The sequence below is a fragment of the Semicossyphus pulcher genome, unplaced genomic scaffold (genome assembly GCF_022749685.1).
Source record: "Semicossyphus pulcher isolate SPU_LCO1_2020_fin unplaced genomic scaffold, fSemPul1.0.p SCAF_8, whole genome shotgun sequence".
NCBI classification, from domain to species: Eukaryota; Metazoa; Chordata; class Actinopteri; order Labriformes; family Labridae; genus Semicossyphus; species Semicossyphus pulcher.
Window position 1 is genome coordinate 12286459 of NW_027211759.1, and position 21523 is coordinate 12307981.

At 44.3% G+C, this 21523-nt stretch overlaps 1 protein-coding gene across 1 annotated transcript in view; it reads right to left on the bottom strand.

Moving 5' to 3' along the window:
• LOC138612804 (reelin-like) overlaps positions 1-20521 on the bottom strand; it is a 98347-nt gene extending 77826 nt beyond the window's left edge. The window contains exon 1 of the mRNA XM_069686255.1: positions 20269-20521. Within this exon, the coding sequence (XP_069542356.1) occupies positions 20269-20521 (253 nt within the window). The remainder of the gene's footprint in view (positions 1-20268) is intronic.
• Positions 20522-21523: the final 1002 nt, after the last annotated feature.

A 21523-nucleotide genomic window follows, 5' to 3' on the forward strand; every position in this document is an offset into this window, starting at 1 on the left:
GTAAACAAGGCCCTGAGTGACGGGACCACAGAGCGGGCTACATCACTGGAGGAAAAGAGCTCAGCCACTGGACTGCTTCCAGCCAGACAGATCAGAGCACAGGGGAACAGTCTGCGGCTCAAAGGAATACACACTCCCAAAAAAATACACTTTTACACATGGAGGAATAAAATCCTTGCTGAGGAGAAAAATTGGGGCGCTGTTATTTCCCGACCCTGGAATCTTTAAGGGGAAAGGGGATTCGCATAAGAGGCAACACCCGCGGCATTGGTGTGTTTTTAGTAAGAATAGCAACATGTCAGTTTGGTCTCGGGGCGCTCGTTCTTCTGGGGTTGCTGTGTTTCGATGTGGGATCTGGGCTGAGTAGACTCCTGTGTGGCCCAGTCTCCCTGCCTGTTTGTCTGGAGTGACTCCATTAACAAGTCCTCACACAAGGCGCCCAGCGTTTGTGTGCATGTCTGAATGTGTGTGTTCCGCATGTGTCTGTGTATATTGGATGTGCTACACCCCGTCTTAAGAGTGGAGCACAGTTCAGCACATCTCTCTCCCCTTCTCGGCTTCCCTCCATATAAAAGCCTCAATAATTCATTCCACAACTCACTTTATTATATCCAGACGTTTCCTCCTCTCTTCGCTTTTGTGGTTTTTACACAGACATCCAGCTATAGCGCAGAATTTATTTAACACGCTCTCTCCCGCAGCATAGTATCGAACCGTAAATAACATACTTGTTAAGGCTGCTCGGCCTTAATCTTTATAAAAACTCCCATCGGAGCAATAGGATCCAAGAATACGCTAGCTTCTGGAAAACTATATTGTTTATTTTTGCATGTATCATATACTGAAATCTTGCAAACTTCAAAAGCACAAAAAAAAATTTAAAACTTTTGCGATTGGTCTGCTGGTTTGGCAACCTCAGCATTGTTAACAACAACAGGCTGGGAAACGTTGCCAAAAGATTGTAGGCTTTACCTTTAACCATCTCGAGCATGTTTATCAAGTATGAGCCACTCGGCAGGCAAAGGCCATCCTGGAAGACCCTCACCACCCTCTTCATGCAGAGTTCAGACTTCTGCCAACAGGGAGGAGGTTCACTTACACTCAGAGAGCCAAATCCAACATATATCTTATAATTCGTTCCATCAGCAGCTGGGTTCTTAAACAAGCTGTTGCCTTTGCACATACACCAAAGACTGTTTGGCTTTGTGTCTGTCATGATGACATCCATGGGAGTATGTATTATATTATATATATGTATTTATATCTCCTGTTCTTGTATTTATGTCTTTTATTAAGTGTATTGCTTGTGTGTGCTACTCTTGCAAATTAAACAATAAAGATTTTCCCATCCAATCCAATAGCTCGATGGCTACACCCTCTCAACTAAAGTCCTCCAAACTGTGGAAGCATTTGACTCTTAATTCTGCTGCCCCTGTTTGGCATGGGAGGACATCAGTTACGCTGGAGCATCTGAAGGGGAGGCTTGTAGTCAGGGATGCACCGACACTGATACCAGTATCAGGTATCCGGCGGTATCGGAGCTTAAGTACTCGTACTCGTAAAACTACGATGAGTATCACACCTGAATACAACTTTACAGCTTGACGTTAGCCTCCCGTTAGTTAAGCAGGTAGGCGGAGAAGCAAAGTTGAGTGTTAAAATGTCAGCAACAGTTGCAGTTGAATAATTATGTCGACTACTTTGTTAGAGTCAGAAAGTGAGGAACATCTGATGAAAATAAAACATGTTTTTAAAGTCATTATGACAACTGTAATGATATTATGAAGTACTCATATTGGTACTCGGTATCGGCAAGTACCCAAATGTAAGTACTTGTTGCGAGCTAGCTTGATGTTAAAAGTCAAATTTACGTTTTAAAGATATATATTCTGAATATATTTTCTCTTGATGAATGAATTGTTAATGGTTGGGAGTAGCGAATAATCATTTTCACATTTAAAATGTGCCCTAACTTTACAGTCTTAACTGTTCCATCGTTCATGGTGCGCAATTAAAGAGAACAAAGAGGTGAACTGGATACTTTCTAAATCACAAAAAAATGACAACACCTGTCCATGCATGTGTGACAGGACTTCAAAAGCCAAAAGCAACCTCATGTTAAATGTAAACGCTGAAAAAGAGCACCTGACTTATTATCAAGATCATAATCCAAATGGGTGATTATTCATTTCAATAATCAATAGATGTTTTTACTACCAAAGTAGATGTTAATTGACTTCTTCCCTATTGTACAATTGGCTATCTCTTGTGTCTCTTCTTCATTTCAGCCACACACGCTGCCAAATTCTCTCAGCATGTACAGCGTGTACGAGAAGCCGTATTGTGGGATAGACAGATATTTTGCTTGGCAACAGAAGCATTATCATATTCAATCCATGTTGCTCAGTGCACCTCTAACACTGCAATACGAACAGAACGCAGGAAAAGTAATTATAATGTTGATATTCTGCATGCATGTGCTTCTCTTCTATGCTATTTTTGCTTGGTAGAATACATTACCTATTCAACAAACCCAATGCAGTGTAGTGAGACAGGTTATAAGTGTTTATATTATGTTGTATTGATCCAAGGCCATGGCATGATGCAGTATTTAATGGAGTAATGGACTGGGTTCAATGCACCAGGCTGGACAAGGCTTCACTAGAGTCTATACACACACATAATACACTCATTTCTTCACTTCCACTGACCTGCATCACCAAGGTTACACAAACCCCATTACTCTCCACAGACACTTGCATATGGGCTACACACTCTTTCTCTCTTTATCCAGTGCTTACACCTTTCTTCCAGTCTTTCTACCTCAGCCTCACCCCCATTTGAGGAATCATGGTAGGGAAAAAAACGCTCTCTCCTGCACTTTCCCCATCTACTTCTTTCTCATGCATTTTCTGCTTCCTCGCAGCAGTGCGCCCGCGCTGTTTGATGTGGATGTTGAGGGAGAAAAGAGCGGAGGGGAAGCAAAGCTGGGGGCACAAGGTTACAATCGAAAAACAAGCAGAGGGGGCGAGGAGGGATGGAGAGGTAGGTAGCAGTGGAGTGGCCCAGGGAGAGCAGCGCTACCTGATCAATACAAATGCAAGATCTAAATTATTTAGACGGGGCCTCTAACACCTCGCTCTCACTCGCCTGTGGAACGCAACAGACGAATGAGCCAATCAGATGAGATGAGATAAGATCAGATCCAATCACCTGTGGGGAAACTTCACACACACACACACACACACACACACACACACACACACACACACACACACACACACACACACATAGATCTAAAGCAGGAGGCTGGCGGCCTTTGATGATGGCTTTTAAAATTCTTGTCCATACTTCATTTCTGAATACTGTTCACTTAGCCAAGGGGGATGAGGAGCCAAGAGGCGGGAATTGGGGTGAACTTTATTACCAACACTCTCATTGAAAATATAAGCAGGTTTTGTGTGTGTGTTAAAAAGTGTGCACGCATATGTGCACTTATGTGTCATTTGGTAATGTGTAAACACGCTAGGTGTTCAGGGTTCATCCAAACATCTGGACTGAGTTCTAGGCATTTACGAAGAGAATACTTAAAAGAGACTTGCAGCTTTATGTAGCTTGTACTGAGTAATGGAAAGCTCTCATTACAGGCAACAGTAGGATTTATTAACAATAAACTATGTCTCTTAGAAACTCTGGAACAAAACTACATACTTTAATGCTATTAAAGATTTTATAGTATGTTTAATGTGTCATTTCTTTACCGTGATTTGGTTGGTGGTCAAGTAACACATGGAGGTTGCAGCTGTTTATGATACGTTTAACAGACAGGTGCACCTCGGCTTCTGACCTACAGGCACCCTTTGCTCATGATCCCTCCCTTCCCCATTCCCATCAGGACCTTCGCATGATCTGGACAATCTGCCGTCCACAGATGCAGGCGAACCGAACCTAAGTCTTGCAAAACACTCATTACACTGTATGCACAGCGCTCGCACCCACATGCACACGCTCATACTTTATACTTGAACACAGTGCACATCCCTTGGCCCTTAGCCAACATGTAATATTGATGATGCGATGTGGTATGCCTCATTACAGACACACAACCGTGCTCCTACTCAACTATTGATGGGCCTGGGGCTTTTTTCACCTCTCTGGATCAACCAGGAGTAATGTTAAGACACAAAGTACCACATCACACAACAAAAAAACACACATTCACAAACACTGGCTTTGCTGAAGCAGACACACACACAGGATGCAAAGACTAATCAGTATTGGTAAATTAATCATGCCAGTTAATAGCAAAGACTGTTTTTCATTTGCAGAACATTATGTCACTTTAGTTTAGTCTCACTGACTCCTGGGTTGAATTTGGTGGATTATCATTACAGGTAGGATTTCCCATTTTTTCCACCTGGTAATCAACAACAACAGGACTGCATTAGCTCTTAGTGTTACCTGAGTACATCTTGTTTTCCAGAATTCTGTAAAAGCATCATCAACATGGCTGAAAGAATGTACCGAAGGAAGACAGTGAATAGATGTTTAAAATTTGATAAGTGCGGTTTTGCACAAGTCCCAAGGAGGAGCGCGGTTGCCTTAGAAATGAATGCACCTGAAGCAGACAGAGAATCTGTTGTTCCTTTCTTTATTTATAGTACGAGCAGCGAGGGAGCAGCCATGATTGATTCCTTGAACAGAAAGCAGGTCTATTAAAAAAAGTGAAAAACAGACCTAAGTGCTGCTCACTGTATGCTGGATCAGAAATCAAATTAGGGACATGAAAAATAGGGCCCAACGGCGTCCTAAAAGCAATGCTAATGTCCCCTTGAAGCAAAGCATGGTCGGCACAGTGGTTGGCAATGCTCCGTGGCATGAGCTCATTCTTAGAAAACAGCATGGCGATGGATTAGGCTGGAGCTGGACAGGAAAGTCTGGGAGCTCAGAGAGAAGACCTGATTTACGTTGCAGCCTAGGCCACTTGCATTGAAGTAGCGGTGCGGTTGGCATGGCCTGAACAGCTCCTTTCTGCTTCTGTGTACGAACACACCCACCGGTGTTCACCACACCCACTTTCATAACCTTTACTTCCCTGAACAAGTCTCAGAAAATTACTTAGACTGGAAGAACACAGCTACATGAAGAGGTTCTGACAAGAGTGTTTTTCTAACCCTCACATTCATCGGCATTATTGCACAATTACAGCATAAGGTAATTACAAATGCAAGGCACTACAAAAGAGAGACTGCAACAGGAAGTATTATCAATGAAATCCCCATTTTTTTTTCTCAACTGAACCAGGAGGACGCCCTTTTTGTGTCCAAACGGATGGTGGTTTTCCTGGCAACAATCTGGATAAAGATAGCCGACCATCTGACCCATATCCCACTGGCAGACACACACGTGCCCCAGTGAGGACCAGGAAATGGAGGCCAGACCATAGGGAAGCTATAGTTCCATCTGTTTCCATCGCCACGCTAGGGTTGGGGTGCCACTTCACCCCAAGCCTCCTGAGATGGTTCAAACTGTCAGTCACCTGAGCGTAACGCCATGAAGGAAAGACCGTGATTTCCTCTCATAAGGAAGGGAAAGACTCGTTCTTTAAACTGACCGCAAGTTTAGGAACGCACACAAATTGAGTCTTGTAGGTATGAATGTCTCTCTGCAGTTTCAGAAGATTGTGTGGGAAGTGTGTTTCTGCACATATATGTGTCATGTGGTGTTTTAGTCAGGTCTTAGAGGCATCATTCCATTGCGTAACCTTCTGGCACCATCCTGGCCTGCCGGCATCGCCATCTGCTGCTGTGAAACGCTAGATCACAGACAACCTATCAGCCACTGAGCTTCTACAGGTCTACCTAACTACAAATATCTGTTTTCCAAAGGGCTGAATGAAAGCAATGAATCTCTTGGAGCCAGTTTACAGGTCCTTTCATGATCTTTGCCAGAGATAATAATGCGCAGCCTATTCTTGTTCTGGGTCCAATGTGCACTGCTGAGGTTCTGGTCTGTTTACCAACGAGGGGAGCTCAAGCCTTCCTGCCTGCCTAACTTGGCTTCACCCCTGCAACAGCCGTGGAGAAAAACAGGAGCGAAGAGGCAGTTCTGTCACCAACATCCTGTTCCTCACACATAATCTGCTTCAGAATCACACTTCATTGTGCTGCTCTCATACCATGCAATGTATGCGAGTCTGTTTGCGTCCTTATGAGCTGGTGTGTCACATGCTTGAACACGAGCAGGCACAGGTGTGTTCGGTTATTTATTTCAAACAAGTTATTCTAAGCAGAAACCGTATATCATGCTAAGTCTACAGAGTGTAAACGTTAAGGATTTATTCACTAGGGACTTTCCTCTTGTTTTGATTTCTGTGGAAGTACCAGTTACTGCAAGTCATATTATTGTGCACACAATGGATTATGTTCTTAACATCTGTAGACCCAATAGCGCCCCGCAGCACCTGTTCTAAATTTCACAAGAGCGGCCGTCGTTTTAAAGTTATTTTTAGTGCATCAAAAATGGAAAATAAAGTCACGAGCTGCACTGAAGATACGTTTAAGTTGTCATCGATTAACCGGAACTGAAAATACGCGTCGTTATGTTGAAGACTTTGGGGTTTTTGGCCGGTTTCCATCATAGATCTAAAAATGGTCTTAAGTGCCCAGCTGGAAATTTTTTGTGCTAAGAACATTCTGAGAATGTTCCGTGCAATGTTCTGGTAATGTTTTGAGCAGGGAGTTTTTATTTGGGTCCCAGAATGTTCCTTTTAATATCAGGAGAACATTCTCTGAAAAGATCCTCAGAATGTTGCAGTAAGCATGTTCTACCTTTGTTTTTATGTGACATTGAGCAAATGTTTTATAAAAGGCGTTCTGACATCCCAGGCCTCAATAACATCATGAAAATATCTTCAGAATGTTGCAATTAAGAACGTTTTGTCTTAGTTTAAGTTTTAACATAACAAGAACTTTATTTGAAATGATAAACATCCTTTGAATATTAGATTAAAACATTTCCTTTCAAACGTAATTAGAACTTGTAGGTGTTAGCCAATGTTAGGAGTTAGGTGAATGTTAGCCAATGTTATGGGAACGTTCCCTGCTAGCTGGGTGTCCCCGTATTTACAATCTTATATTTACCGTGCATAATGGAAGCGACGAAGGAGAAGGACGCCGTTTTCCGGTGGGCAGTGCGCCCCCCGTCTGTAGGGAGGACTGACTGGGCCGCGCCAACTTTTCCACATATATAAATTTGTTGATTTTTTTCTCATACAAGTTGCCAAAGCCACTCCACATTACTGTTGTCAACTTGTGATTGTCACTTTCTTTCTGTTTTTGAGATAGAGCTGTTTGTTTGGATTAAGCAGGACAATGCTCATTAAAGTGAGAGTTCTCTGTGAACTGCAACAACATTCTGAAATTCTACTGGGGTCTAGAGGGTTAATGATGACCAAAAAGGTTGACACCCCACTTATAAGTCAGCTCTACCAATCAACGAGGCCAAATACGTTATGACAGAACATTTCTTCATACTTTCCATCTGAACATTGCATGTTCAGAGGAAGCACATCACACTGTGACAACTCAAAGGCTATTCTCTTGACCTGACATCGGCTTTGATAGCAAATCACCTCTCTGGGCTTTTAACATTATTCATCGATTCATTGTAGAGACGCCTCAAACAGCCCACAGATCCCATCTAAGTGTCCATCTCTGCTAAATGGGTTTGATAAGCGTCGGTTCTGTAATGTGGACATCGTCTTCATGAGTCTTGATTAAATCTTGGTGGAATGAGAGGAAAAAGCACAAAGAAGCGCTGTTGGTGTAAGACCAAAAGACAACTGGATAAGAAAACAAGACAGATCTGAAGCAGCATGCAACAGAATCTTGCATAATTATCCATTCAAGGTATCTAGAATTAGATTGACTAAACATTCAGCATAAAGGGAACATCATTTAGCATAACATGCATAATTTATGGTTGCTGTAAATGTTTATTTTGTAACAGGGTTCAGGCACACCGTGATTCTTTCCCTCTGTCCCTTGCTGAGTGCCAGGACTTGAGAGTGAGCTGTCCTTATGATCAACACCATGTGTTCTGCACACAGAGAAAAGGCTTCAGTCATCTAGCCCTGCATCTCCATTTTACTCATCAAAGCCATACTGAACATGCCAACACTCATTTAAAAGTCAATTATAAACGAGCTTAATGTAAACGTACACAGGTTAGAGAGTAGACTTGTTACTGCTTACAGCTTAGCCTTCCTGAGACAAAAACCCAAGGAATGAAGGAAAACACTAAAAGCTCAGTCAGCCTCAAAAACTGTGGTTAGATCCAACCCACAACTCTGTATCCAAACACCAAGTAACACTAAATATATATTTATCTAAAAATCTATGGAAAGCTCAATCATCCACACATCGAAAGAAACACCTCATCGTCATAACATGCTAACCTACTTTCACAAAAACCTGCAGGCACACTTACAACACCACCAGATCCAACCAGCCAGCCAGCTGTGAAAGTACACAAAGACAAATGCAGACATTGGATACAGACCAACACTGTTGCATAACTCCCTTTCCGTCTCACCTGCTCCTTCGGGAGCAACTCTGATAGGAAACAGGAAGGAGGTAATGAGGGCCAAGCTGTCAACCACAAGTCCATATAACCTCAGTGTCTGCTATAACCCTCCAAGGGACACCAGGCTCTTTAGCCTAAGTGACCTCCATCCCCTTCGCGCAGCTGGTCTGTCCTCAACCTCCCGCCTCCCAGAACCCCCAACAGCCCACCCAAAACTGCTTCACAACTGAACAAGCCTCAACCCCAAGGCCTCTGTCAAATCAAGGCCTTGAGACTTGGGACAAGGAAGAGCAGGGCTTTTCACAACATTCAGGGAGAGAAGATGATGTCATCAAAAGTGACAGCCCTTTTTGTCCTCCTTTGACCTATCTAGATGCAGAGGTCACATCCATTGAACAAAAGTTGGTAGGTTAAATTGGTTTCCAGCGACTGGTTTGGAGAATACAAAAGGCTCATTGCAAAGTGTAGTTTCGTCAGATGCTTGTGAACTGGTAACTAAACAAGTCATTTGGTCATCTAACCCCCAAAAGTTTTTACTGTCTTTAATATCAGCTAGTATTGGTTGTGCAACATCCTGTCTGGAGACAAGAACAGTTGAATGCAATGATTCTTATGTGTGCAGCAAGTGTCACCTGATCAGTTATCAGAACTTATAGGACAAAGGCGCTTCCATGCCCCATTAGCGTACAAACTTTTAATTGACAAAGGCAAAGCCCACCTCAAGCAGGTGTAAGAACTTGTCTGATGGAGGAAGGAATGTTTGTCAATTAAAAATGTGTTAATCTAAAAAATTAGGGATGCACGATATTATCGGCACCGATAATGTGCCAATAATATCGTCAAACAGCCCACAGATCCCATCTAAGTGTCCATCTTTGCTAAATGGGTTTGAGAAGCGTCGGTTCTGTAATGTGGATATTATCGGCACATTAGCGGTATCTGCAGATAATGGCTAGAAAATTACATATCGGTATTGGCAGATATGTCATGTCATCCACCGATAAAACAACACTTTAATTATGTCTAAATGCTCGATGATTCCCGAAAAAGCTTGACGTAATGCTACGACATTAACTTGGTGCGAGTGTGCGCGTGCAACTGCCTGCATCACGCCTCTTCCATCAAGCGTGAAGAAGTGTGCAAGTTGTCTGTGAGACAGTTTTTGGCCACCACAGTAAGAGTAGGCATGATATAAAAAAAAAACCCCAAAAAACATGTGCCTAATATATATCGGTATCTAAATCGGCAATCAGCAAAATGGTTGGAAAATATCGGCATATCGGATATCGGCAAAAAAATCCGATATCGTGCATTCCTAAAAAGAAAATTGCTAATATTAGCTAAAAAGCTTTGCTAAAAAAGAGACAGCAGGCATAGAGGACAGAGAATTTGAGAGTTTAGTCCAAAAGGGTTTTAGGTAAGAGATGGACTGTTTTGGCGACATACAACTGACACCTCTCCTCAAGGAGATAAATAGACTCAAGTTGATAAAATCAATGTCTTCTCCACTCAGTCATGTTTTATCAACAATACTCATGGTTATTCTATTAATATATGTCCAACAGAGATGAGATAGCCTTAAAAAGTAAATACATTCTTTTCTTCTTATCTTACCTTTAAAGTTTTTTTGCTAAATTTCCATCCCCGTATTTCAAACATTGCATATTCCAGGCTCACTAAGGCGCACGAGATGAAAGAGAATAAGTGAGCTAGTTAGCACCAGGTGAACCTGCCCTCCTCTTAGCCATCCTCATGGGCTGACACTTCAAACCGCAGTTTTTATCAGAGTATCAACCTGGACTTTTGAACAGTTTGAGCCTCATAAATAGTAAAAGACATAGTGCTCACTTCATATTGGACAGCAGCTGTGGTAACTGTACCAAAAACATCTTTTCTTTTTACATTCAGTTGTGGCTTCCTGAGGTCACATTTGACAGAACAATGAGGAGCAGTGTTATGGTTTCATTGGATTCTATTATCACTAAAAGGAGGGAAATTAGCTTCATAAATGATATTAATCTAATGTTTTATAAGCGGACACACAAAATTAGTCTGCAAATGAGCCCATCTTCCTGTCTCACATAGTTACATCTGTGCCTAGTTTTGCAGCCCACTACCCAGAAACATCTGGACCCATCTCTCTTTAGCAAAACTGTACAGCTGCTCTGCCTAATAGCACCAACTACTGTATGAACACGCATTCATATGTGCACACTTGTGAGCACATACACACAAAGCGCTCAGCACAAGCTGAGAGTCAGCACCACACTGACAGCCAACCCAATCACATTGCCGCTATCACAGATATAATAGCTCTAATATGAATAATGGAACTGTCACTTTACACAGAGATTCACTTTACATCCCCGCTCTGTCAGACCTTTTCAGCATCCCCTCCACACTCTCTTTCCCCACTCCTTCCTGCTTACTCTATATTGTCATCGGTACGGCACTTTTTATCGACATAGTTTGGAGAGTATAATGTGACCAATCATAAAAAAAAAATCAGGTACAATGTAGAACATAAAAGTTTTGTGTTGGTTGTTTGATACAAATGTTTCTGCTTGTATTCGGAGGAGTAATGCATTACATTAAAGCTGCAAACTTCTGCAAATGTTTCATCATGAAAGCAAAACAACTCAACTTCTTTATAGGTTAATCAGCCATGGACTATGTCATTTGAGCCCCTTTACAACTGGTCAAAAAACCTGCTAACACCCGGCTTTTTTGCTTAGTGGGAAACGTTACAATCGTCCTTCAGACCCGGGTCAAACAAACCAGGTAATTATCGCCTCAGCTCTGATCGGCATTGATGGGAACACAAAACATGTGCCGACATTTCTCCGTCCCCTTTATGGAGGTTGCTATGCGCCGTCGTCCGAGCAGCGCTCAAACACCGTTGCAAAATTGTCAGCGCCGAGTTTGATAAATAGACTGAATGAGTAATAGACACAATAAAGACCTAACCACCGTAACATCGTCACTGTTTACTAACCCTGTGTAACTCCGGCGCGTTTGTAACGTCAGACGGTGACGCAGCAGGAGAAGCAAATAGCAAGCAGCAAATAGAGCAAAATGTGTATACTCCACTGGCAATGGGAAAAGAGACAATCAGGGTTTTTTTAGCAGGTCTTCCGGGGTCTGAGAAACCCACGTCAATGAGCTAATTTTAGTGGGAAAGGGGTATTGGTCTCATTTATTTTCCACAGACAACGTCCACAGGTCTCTCAGTGACCCTAAAAATACACACATTTGCACACAGGAAACACATGATAACTGTTATCCAGCTGGAAAATTTGACTTCAATCCTCAATCTTAAAGTGATTCTTAAGTTTGGCATGTTCTTTTAGGACTCAAAGACGTCCCGGGAGCTGGAAAGGAAGGCAGGATATTGTGCCACACTACTTTGCTCTCCGCTCCCTGCTCTTTCTTGGCGTGAATATTACAGATCGTTGCCAACTAAGTAAAAAAGCACTGACATTAGTCAAAGTCTGACGTGCCTTCATAGCTTTTGGGTATGGATGTTTGGGTGGAAGGAAAGTGGCATAGTGGTGTGGAGGGGGGCTTTCACAGAGCAGAGGGGAAAGATTGATTTCTAATTAACAAGCTGGTTGCAGTAATGAAAGACTAGATGGTCTCTACTGGCAGTGGATCAATGGGGAGCGTTTCCCTTGACATCCAGTCTTAATCACAGCAGCTCAGCTTGGTAAGAATGCACTCATTGCTGTAATTAATGCTGTCACGCTCCTACATCTCCCCCCTCTCATCCCCACCTCTTTTCTGTCTTAACCTCTACCTCAGACCTCTGCTTAAGGATCCCTGAATGACTATATCACTCTGTATCCTCTGCTGTCAAGACATAGTGATCAGCCCATTAACAAATGTGTTGGGTCACCGACAAAGATCAAGTTCAGAAAATGCAGGCTGCGCTAAACTGGCTGTCTTCGTATTTGGCATGTTTGCAACCAATTCAAATGTGATCACTAAACTTGCAAATTTGTGGTGGAGAAGTCCACTTGTTAAACTTTGGTTTTGCCTGGCTTTATTCCCAGCCCCAAGTACACGGTGGTCTAAAACTGGCCACAAATTTCTCTTGACTTTGATAGAGATGTACGAGTTTCTTCTGAGGCATGTCTGCTGTAGTCTGACTCAAAGCATGTAGGCTGTGCAAATTTGCCTGCCATTGGCCGCATATTCTCACATGCTTTGGCTATCAAAGTCTCTAAAGCTGTGTGAAATAAAAACTATTTCTCTAGGCGATCAAAGAGGACTCATTATATTAACATAACTGTTTATTCATTGGTACGGGCTTTCTCCAGAGGTGGCTGAGGTAAATGCTGAGGTGTGAGTAAGCGCTTCCAATGGTCCAACAGAAGAGAATACTTTCCTTTGCATTGGATGGACACAGTCAGTCTCCCTACAGAACAGAGGCAGGAAGTCTCACTTCTTCTTTCTTATCATTCTGGATTTTCATTGCTTAACACAAACTCTCTGTCAAGCAGACCTGTGGGGGCTGGAGGTATGATGTTGACTGGGAGGTTTAACAGAAGAGCATTAGGGCAATGAAGTATTTTCAGGGGCCGTGTAAACACGAACCCCCTCAACCATACTGTCAGTTTTTTGAAAAGGGTATGCGTGAGCTTGTGCATGTGCGCAGATGTGTAATCTGCCTCTGCCAGCCTGCCGAGCCTCTGTGGGGCAGAGTGGACCTGGTTGTTTGAAGGAGGCTGGCGCTGAATGGGGGGGGTAGAGCTGGGGCTAATCCGGCAGCGCCACGCGCCATGTGCCCAGCACCCAGCCAGTTGCACCATGCCGCCTCCTCTGTAGTGGGTCCATTGGAGCGCTACAAGGCCCTCTGAATGCTATCAGCACAGACGACACACTGCCCCCCAAGCAGGGATTACAGCTCTCTCAATGAGGCAGCCAGGAGGTGGATCCAGAGCAAGAGGAGTAGAGGAGAGAGGAGGAGGTACACAATCCTCTAACAGGAGCTCCATTCTCTAAAAGGAAGAGGCCATCGGCAAAGCTGACACGCTAATCAACAGCGGCTGGGAAACCACCCCATGAGAACAACACATCCAGCAAGAGGGATGGGGAGGAGGGAAGAAAGGTTTAAATAGGATCCATCACTTTTCAAAATCCGGCTTAGAGCCACTTGGTACTCCTTAAGGAGAATGAACACTGGTCCATTGTTTGCGAGGTAGATTGGGAAGGGGACATTAGCATGAGTTTGCATAGACACTCAGCGCTCTTAATGTCATAAGCAGACCTGGTATCTGGGCTTTCTGGGAGGAAAAACTCTGTAATTATGTTTACAACCTGTCTGTGAGTTTAAAGTAAACATCAAAGAGGTAGAGGAAAGGGGGGGACTGTAATGTGCCAATAAAACATAATTTAAATAGACTGTAGAAGGGTGTGTCCCTTGTGTTTTCTATTGGAAAACTTAGGCAGTAAATACAGTAGGGTTGGGATACATCCTCACACCCTCAGGGTCTAGAGTATGTTGTGTGGGCTCTGTGAGCTCTGTTTTCTCTATGGTTTACCACAGGGACTGATATTAACACAGTCAGTATAATACCACATACCACGCCAAACTTAATTCTTAGCCATTACAGGAATGTAAATAAGCAACCAACATGAACGTAACCAAATGCTTTATGCTTCAGCCGTGGAGAAATTCATAATGACGCCATATTTTGGGCGGTTTACAAGTAGCGTTCTGACAAGAGTTAAATCTCTATTCCTGCTTCAGTAGACAAAACCTTAAACCTCCAGACACCAGAGAGCGACACAAGGGAAACACAAAAAGCAAGTACATACTAGGATAGCAAGAGCCTAGCATCTGCACACCCCGGCCTGTATTATCAACAGAGAGGCACTCCAAATCAGGCAAACCCCCAAAAGGCAAGCACACACTCCAACATCCTGAAAATACTTACGCCCACTCATCTGCCCACTCAGGAAAGTTACTGAAAACATAACTCACATTTGCTTGTTAAGAGCTTTCTTGTTTTGGCTGGAAAATGAATCCGTTGAGGAAATTGAAAATAAAAAATGTAAAAGCTCTTGCAGCTCGCCCAGATAAGACTGGCACAGGCGCACACCTCTGCCTGGCGGGAATCCACTCACTGCCTTCATTTGTAGCTCGCTACCACACCTGGCGCCACGCTGGCATCATTCTGCCACCAGCCTGGCAAAGGCTAACAATGTCACCGCTATCTGAAGCGATTCTCCGCGCTCTGATGCAGCAAATCAATTTTCTAGAAATGCAGCATATAGGTGGCATCTGGGGCCATCTCAACTATCAAGGCGTCACATTCTCCGGAGCTGCTGCAGCTCACTGTCTTTTTGAGGATATACAAAGGCGGGGACAGAAAAATGGTGTGTTTGCTGTTGCATCATTACATAGTCATAGTTTTGACCCGTATGTTATAATATCTAGAGCATGCTCCAGTGAAATAACTTGACACGGCCATTTAGCACCTGACAAGAGGAAAATAGTAACCTCCTGTTCGTGTTATCGTGTCATAGCCTGTTGTAACATGGACACAAAGAATTGTAATAGCCCGCTGATCAGGACATTTGTGTTTAGCCAGTGGAACATCTGACCTGTCTCTATGTCATGATGGATCACCCACTAAGAGCTGAGTGCTGTGTGCATGGCCAAGCGTGCATGTGTGACAAAGGGAAGATTCCCAATGAATATCCATTCTCATTTCTCGCCCATCTGCTCCTTCATATAAAGGAAACTGGCATATCTGCGAATACAATACTCTTTAAATGGTTCATCATTCATTGTCCGAAAAGACTGAACACCCAAACACACCCAGCAAGCCCATACAAACAGTAACACACTTGACACACTTCTCTCTACTCAGTGAAGTGACCTATTCAGACAAAGCAGCAGGAGGCAGAGGGGCTACAGAGCCGGAAAGCTAATAAATGCGCGGGTTTGGACCACTTGAGAGCGCTAGTGCTATCTGCATGTTGTTTTTCCTATTCTCACAAGAGAGCCCTATTAAACCATTAGCCCCAATCCCCCCTACGCCTTCCTCACTCTTAGCCCCATTTTTCAGTGTCCCTGTTCCCCTAAACTGTATGTCTGCATGGAAACTAGGCCAGTCTTTTGATGGTTCACTGACCAATGCTTGCTGCACCATGAGGAATACTTGAGAGATTTCCTGGTCTTCTAAATAGATTCATAAAACGCTAAAGTTAGGTTGAACAGAGATGTAAGGAGCACTGGACTGGTGGACAGGAGGAGTAGCGACACCAGACAAATCTAATCACTCTGTAGGAGCAGAGCTCCAAGTAAGGCGGCACTGACAAGATGTGGTCAGAGGTCAGAGAGTAGGCCTAAACGGTCCCCTCGGAGGTTAAGTGCAGCAGAAGGTGATGATGACATTTGAAGGGCTGCAGAAGTCACAACAGATTGATGCTATTTTGGTATTTAATCTCAAGACAAAGACGACTGGGTGAAAGTTTGTGAAGAGCTAAAGATGGGCCGTGTGTTTCCATCGTATCTTGCTGGGTCTTGACTGATATGACCGGTTGTATGGGTCAGGGTTAGGGTTGGTATTATCTGCTTTTCTGAGACCTGCCTGGGCCTTGTGTCTGTGACCTTTACTTTGACATGACTGACTGTTGTTCTACAAACATAAGTCAGCAGCAGAAAAAAAACTCCCCCAACCATGGCAAGTAATCAACTTTGCAGATAGATAATGGCCTCTTTCCCATTGCAAGATACATTGACTTGTTTCTGGTGGTTGGCAGGAGAGCTGCAGAAGTAATTCAAATCTGATAGGTTATCATGGAAAGAGCTGATGGCATTTTGTGGCGATGAATTTATCTCCAAGCTCCCATTTAGAATGTCATTTAGTGGCAATAACCAAATCTCCTTGAAATGTTGATTGTTTCTTCGGCCTCTTCAATCATTTGCACATGAAAAGATCCATGGGACAGGGACTCGCGCGATGACCATTGACAGATTAGCGATGGCCATTTCAGCATGTACCGTCAACTGGTTCTCCGAGCAGCTCTCTTGTTTTAGCCTCTCTCGCCGCTGTTTCTCCTCCTGTTGTCCTATTGTGGCACTGGTAGAGACACACTGCTGAATCCCATTGAATATTGTTGGGTTTTCAATAGTGTGTAGGAACAATGAAGATAGTGAGAGGGAGAGCCAGGCTGCCTACCTGAACATGCATGCCTCAGCAGGGCTTGTGTGAGTGGCTCATTCAGTTCTCTACAATGACAGCCATAACCCTGCGTATGGAAGCACACTGGATTTCTACACTATGTGCAAATATGCTTACAAGCACCTTTAAGATAACACAAAGTGTGCTTGAAACTGCCGGTAAATAAAGCAGATGCAAGTGCACACGCAAGATAACGACGATGAAATCAACTAAAAAAAAGAGGTGAAAATTCCTCCACACACAAAGGCGCTCAATCAATCTCGCTGGCCCCATTTCTGCTCACGCACCTCCATTTTTCTGGCTATTCTCAACTGATTTCCAGAGGACACAGCTTGGCCATTGAATTCCCTCACCAATCTTTTCCATTGTGCTTTCTAATCACCCTGCACAACACTGTTGAATGATGTTCCCTCTACTCCAAATTTGAATCCAATGTGCGCAAATGTAATGGCCATGTTTTCTGATACTAAATCAGTCTGTTCAGAGGAATTTAGCCTCCCCCTGTTCTTCCACTGCTGCGTCAGCGTCCTTTTTTCTGAACTCTGTTGTTCATCTGTGAAAATGAACATGTGATGTTTCCAAAGCAAGGGGACGAGAACCAGCAAGAATAAAAAAGCGAACACGCTCTGACTGTGTTTAGAAACAGGGCTCTGGGTTTTGTATTCTGATGTTACCTCCTGTAAACATGCGGTTGCTGTATGGAGAACATCTCGCGTTCCCACAGCAGAGCTAAAAGAGGTCAGAGACAAAGTTTTAAAAATGCTTTGACATGGCAGAAATAAAGAACTGCTTCCTGAGTGTTCCTGTAAAAGTGGTTCAAAAGGTTGGTGATTATTTAGAGGACGGACTCAAATCCCAGTGTGACCTTTCTTCTTTCATGCTTCTCCCTCTCTCTTCTGAAAGATGCAGCTGTATGTGGGCAGTTTGTGAGTGTGTGAGTGACATTTGCTCTCCATTTGTCTGGAAGAGGGATTGACCCTAGAGTTTGAATGCGCGCCCGCAAATCTTCACGAATCTTTTCATGTCTCCTCGTGTTCTGTCGCAGGAGTTCAGAGAGTCTCTGCGGTATTTCTGTTTACACTTTGTCCACCGTGACCTCGCCAGTACACCCAACCTCTCAAACATCTCACACGGAGAGCAGCGCAACCTCACTTGGTCATTTCATTTTGAAAGCTAAATACAGTAATCTCATCTACTACATACACACAGACGTCCGCTGCCCACACACGGTCTTATCGCTCAAAAGCAACAGAGAAGCGAAAGGTCAGAAACCCAATTACTGTACGGGAAATCGGCCACACAGACTCTTCCTCTTGCTCGGCACCAAATACTTAGGTGGTTCTTTGAGACACTCACCTCCTGTCTCTTTTATACGGGGTCGTCTGTCTCTTTTCTTCTTCTAACTTTCCCTTCTTAGCGCACTTTCTCCAGTTTTCTTCTCTACAGCCCTTCAACAACCACACGGCCAGCATCTTAAATGCTTTCCACCCACCATTTCCACATGCAGCTCTGTCAGTGGTTAGATCACACGTTGCTTTTAGAAGATTAAAACAAATGCGATCCAAAACAAGCCCAGAGCACACAAAAATTCACTAAGAGAAAACAATCGAGATCAAACCGAATGAAAGAAGCATGCTGAAATACAAACGCTCATTCAGACACTTTCCTTGCCCTTTCTTTCACATCATCAAGGGTTGTGATTTCCTGTTTTTCCCTCTCTTTTTCTCTCATTCTGCTTTCAGCAAAGCAGGCAGATACACATCTACCTTCAATCCAACACATGTAAATGTAACCCTCAGTTCCAGCCACAATGAGCTTGGCAGGGACTGTGGTAACAACTTGTAAGGCTAGATGTGACCATCAAGGTTTGCAGCGATGGTCGAGAGGTGGAAAATAGAGACAGGATTGCTCAGGATTGCACAACTGTGCGCGCAGTCGGCCACGTTGCACTTGTTCACATGCCATTTATCCTTCCTTCCCCATCCGAACTCAGTCAAAACCCCACAAATTCAACAATGAGCTGTCATCATGTGCCAGAACATGGGACGGAGAGAAAAAGTGAGCAGCTTGGAACCCTGTCATTTTTTCCGTGCGAGCCCCGCTGCTGGTATCTTATCTGCTCAATCCTCTCATCGTCATTTAAATCTCCCCCTATTCCATCCGATCCCAGCCGTGGCCCTATTTAAATCTCTCCCTCCTCCCAGTCCACCACATTTCTAATGCTAATTATTTAAACCTCTCTCCGTGCGCTCTATCCCTCCCATCCACCAGCTAGTTATTCAAATCTCTCCCCGTCCGCTCTCCCGACAAGCCCGGCCCCAGTTAAAAGGTGCTTGACTGAAGAGCTGATCCGGGTTGTTATTTAAGACAGGGGATAATACTCTTTCTTCCAGACTCTTCTCTGTTTCCGGGCCTCCTCATATCATTTTCTTCCCATATACAATTACACAAACTCTGCTGTGTGTATCCTTTTTGAAATCAAGAGGTTTATTTGCCCTGATAATGAAATACAGTTGCGGACAGTGTAATAAACCCACTATGGCATATCAAATTAAGCACAACACAACAAAGACGGGGTTAGGAAAAGATATACACAAGATGTGTGTATATGGAGGAAGTGAGATAAAATCAGTAATGTACAGAAACGTGTATACATCCAACTCTTGGAGAGGAGGAAAGCTGCATGGGAATGTGACCTCAGTCTGTCCGTGGTGGCCTGTGCGGGTCACTGTCCCCAGTGTTAAGTGAGTGGCGGGAGTGAATGACTGAGCAATGTCATACAGTTCGGGAGGTCAGGAGGACCTTTTATTTTCCGGAAACAGGTGCCAGCACATCAGTGTGGGAAAGGCAAAATGTAACTGTCCTCTCTTACACTCGAACGCATGATTTCTAAACATCTCTTTCTATGGTTTGTTCGCACCTGCAGTTTTCTCTCTCTCATTCAGTTGCAGGGATCTCGCTGCTGTAGTCCTGTGGAGAAGCCACCTACACATGGAGCATCAGGATCACAGCTCTGTAAAGCACCAAAGCTGCTCACGGCACTGAGCAGGAGTCCCACTCAGCATCACTACTTATTACAGTTACATAAATGCTGGTTTCCATCAACAGCCACCCCACACAAACAGCACACTCCCATACGCACACGCCACAGCGACTGCCTCATGTGTGAAGAGAAACACCTGCAAGGAGATGTTTTCACTCAGCGCACGTGTGCGTAGAATTCCTGACCACGGGCTTGTTTTGTGAATCATTAATGCAAAATGTGTCTTTTATAAACATATTTTTTTTGCATGTTTATCAATCAGAAGAAGAAGTAAAATTCTTTAATAAGAGCAAAATTGGTTTTACAACAATGCATAATGCATTGATTTGCACAACCAGTGAATAAGTATTAGTTTACATGCATCATCTATGGCTGAAACAATAAAACTCAGTCTCTGACATGCAGCAAAAGAATAAAAGTGGACACCACAGGGGGCATGCTCACCTTGGTACTCCTGTCCAGGGGTGTAGGCAGTGGGGTTTCCCGTAATTTGGAGGGTAAGTAGCACCTCTCCCCCACCTTCTGCCACCCCGGTTCCCTCCAGCTCCCCGTGGTGGGTGCACAGGAAGAAGAAGGGGTTGAAACGGGGATAGAAACTCGCGGGGGGTGCCCCAAAATCCATGCTGCTGCTCCCCAAAACTAGGGCCAGCAGGGCACATCCTAAGGCACCCCCGAGAGAGGCCCGCGGCATGGCCATCTGCCCTCACCGAGCGAGGGACTGAGGGAGTTTAAGGGTGGGTGACGAGGTGAGGAGAGTGATGAGTGGGAGCAAAGAAGGCACAGGTAGAGTTCCAGAGGACAGCTTTTGGAGTCCGCGGACGAGTCGAAAGTCCAAAAGTGCGTGCGTGAGAGTGTGCGCGTCTATTTGTGTTTGTATGTGTAATATTTCTGTGTGTGGGCTTGGCCGTCAGTAAAACTGTGGAGCTCTGTTCTTCTGCTTCCTCTCCCTGTCCTACCTTCACTCTCGGGGAGTTCAGAGCTTCGCCTGTGCTGTCCTGCTCTGGCGTTTAAATACTTCACCCCCTCCCTCTGTTTCCCTCTCTCCTCCCACCCTCCCTCCCTCCCTCCCTCCCTCTCTGTCTCTCTTTCGCTCTAACACCAGCTCCACGCGTGCTGTGTGCGCTCTACGAGACGGCCTCCCTCCTCTCTCTCATCCAGCTCTTCTCTCCTCCCTCTTCATTGCCAGTCTATCACTCTGCCTTTTTCCTTAATCTCTTCCTCCCCCCCTCTCCTCTCTCCTTCCCTTTACCCTTCTCTAAACCACTGTGTTACTCCACGTTGCACTCTTGTATCCCTCTCCTGAGACCTTGGCCATCTTATCTCTATGCATCTGTTAGTTTTTTTTTTTATCCCTAACCAGCCCACTGACATATCCCTTTCACTCTTCTCTCTTTCCTTTGTCTTTTTGCCCATCCAACAGACTGTCTCCTCCTCTCCCACCCACTATCACACCTCCTTTCTCCCTCCCTCTTCCGCTCCCTTCACCTCCCTCTCCTTCCCTTAGTCCCTCTGCCGCTCTCCCACTTAGTCCCCCTCCCCTCTTTCGTTCTCCCTCTTTTTCCAACCCTCTTCCTCTCGCCGTCTCTCCTCTCATTCACAGCAGCGCTCAAATTTGTTTTTCCTCTTCTCTACTGTTGCTTTCTTTCCATCAGAATCTCCTTTTCCGCAGGATTCTCCAACTTTTTTCTGCCTGTCAAAG